This window comes from Mizuhopecten yessoensis, unplaced genomic scaffold (assembly GCF_002113885.1).
Source record: "Mizuhopecten yessoensis strain PY_sf001 unplaced genomic scaffold, ASM211388v2 hete_36027132, whole genome shotgun sequence".
In the NCBI taxonomy this organism is placed as follows: Eukaryota; Metazoa; Mollusca; class Bivalvia; order Pectinida; family Pectinidae; genus Mizuhopecten; species Mizuhopecten yessoensis.
The window spans coordinates 1-1,900 of NW_018482663.1; the positions used below are offsets into that span (position 1 = coordinate 1).

A 1,900-nucleotide genomic window follows, 5' to 3' on the forward strand; every position below is an offset into this window, starting at 1 on the left:
ACAGTTAAGGATTTCCACATTACTGATTAAAAACGCCAAGAAAACGTTGCCTCTTGTAAATTTCTCGACATGAATTGCTCATAATGAATATCAAACTATATTATGATGAAGAATTTTATGACAAGGTTATAAAAAATATCTTACTTCACTAAATTGTCCCTTTAAAGTATGGATTTAAAAAAAGAAGAATTCTTAGGGTTTGTAATATGGAGGTTCGTGTGCATTTGCGATAAAAAGATATATCCTGCATAAAATCATCAAGGATGTTGAAGGAGGTGATGACGTCTGAAAGCACAGGTAAACCCTTAGGTATGCCACTCGTTGGAGTCATAGGAAGAATTCTAATTGAAAAGTTGAAAACCAATTCAAAATTTGTGAAATTTTCAAATTGAGTATTTTAATCGTAAAATGTATTAAGTATATTTTGGAATCTTTCATCGTGAGATAAGACCTGTGTTTGTTGTGTGGGTAGATGGAGAGGGTGGAGACGGACCTAAACAAATCTAAACAGGCGCGAGAGAGACAGGCCCGCGAGTTCAACAAACAGTTGGAGGATGAACGAGCCCAGCACGAACGACAGGTTAGTGAAACTGGTGACCTGTTATAATGTCCACATATTTTGTTTACCTAATTTTTCATGCATTTCATAAACAGTGTGTGGAACATTGTTTTCAATGGAACCTGATCATACACTTTGGTTTAACCGGTAAAGGCTATGAATATCAATTTTCTGAATTAGTGAAACATGAATAATTATTGAAACTGTTATCTAGATGAAGATTTAAGTTTCACAGTGTATAGCAGTAAGCTAGGAGGCTCATAAAGACCCAAATGTAAAATGATGTTGTACAACTGTGTAAAGATACCATCAATAAGTTTGTAGTGAGAGCATATTTGTAATTTACATGCTGACAGGCATTTTAGGCCTTAAATTGGACTGTCTTTCTTAAAACGATATGTTTCAATATTTCATGAAGTTATTTTCCTACCGGTACAAAAAAAAATCCTTTAATCAAAATTTAAGCCATTCAGTATCATTTTATCAATTAGGCTTAACAGTGTATGTATATTTACACATTTTTATTGTCCTTCCCTTGTAGATGGTGGAGCTGAAGTTGACCCTGGAACATGACAAGGCTCAGATGTTACAAGACTTCCACAAACAGAAGGAGATGGTCCTGTCACAGCACGAGAAAGACTTCCAGGATCTCAAGGAAAACCACCAGTCTGAACTCTACGACCTTGACACAAGGATGCGGGAACGCACAGACCGTGACGCCAAGGTCAGTGAATGGCATTTTAGACTGAAACACATTTCATTCATTTTTTAAATACATCCATGTGTCAGCTTTTGGACCAGACATGAAGAAGAAGAGGGGTTATTAAATCGGCATTTATAACAAATTATTGTTATTATCCACCAGCCATGTCCATATTTGCGTTAGGGGGGAATATATAATTGTGGTCAAGTGATGCAATGGATAGCGCACTTGCCTTTCACCAAGACTGCCAGAGTTTGATTCCCTGATTGGACGTGAAAAGCTATTTGGTCAACTGCCTGACCACATGGGTTTTCTCTTGGTACTCTGGTTTCCTCTCAAATTTTGACCATCTACATACCACTTCCAGCCCAACAGTGATAAATATAAGATAAAAAAACTTATTCATAATGTTTTCAAATATATTAAATATATATTTTATAAGTATACATATATATAACGATATTCCATTTAGAAGACTTAAGTTTTATTAAACAAGTATCAAAGCTATATCAGATCAGAAATAGGTGAAAAAGATGAATTTTGTATCTATAGAAATGTTTTGCCAGTTCAGTTCATTAGCTTTAAAGTTGAAAGTAAATTTGATTTATAATAGACCTTTAGTCTTATCAGAAGGTTTT

At 34.8% G+C, this 1,900-nt stretch overlaps 1 protein-coding gene across 1 annotated transcript; it reads left to right on the forward strand.

Moving 5' to 3' along the window:
• Positions 1-386: 386 nt before the first annotated feature.
• On the forward strand, positions 387-1,283 carry LOC110444121 (centrosomal protein of 112 kDa-like; the record flags this gene model as incomplete). Its single annotated transcript, XM_021488533.1, has 2 exons — positions 387-580; positions 1,101-1,283. Coding segments are annotated over exons 1-2 (291 nt in total), but the record flags the coding sequence as incomplete, so codon positions are not given.
• Positions 1,284-1,900: the final 617 nt, after the last annotated feature.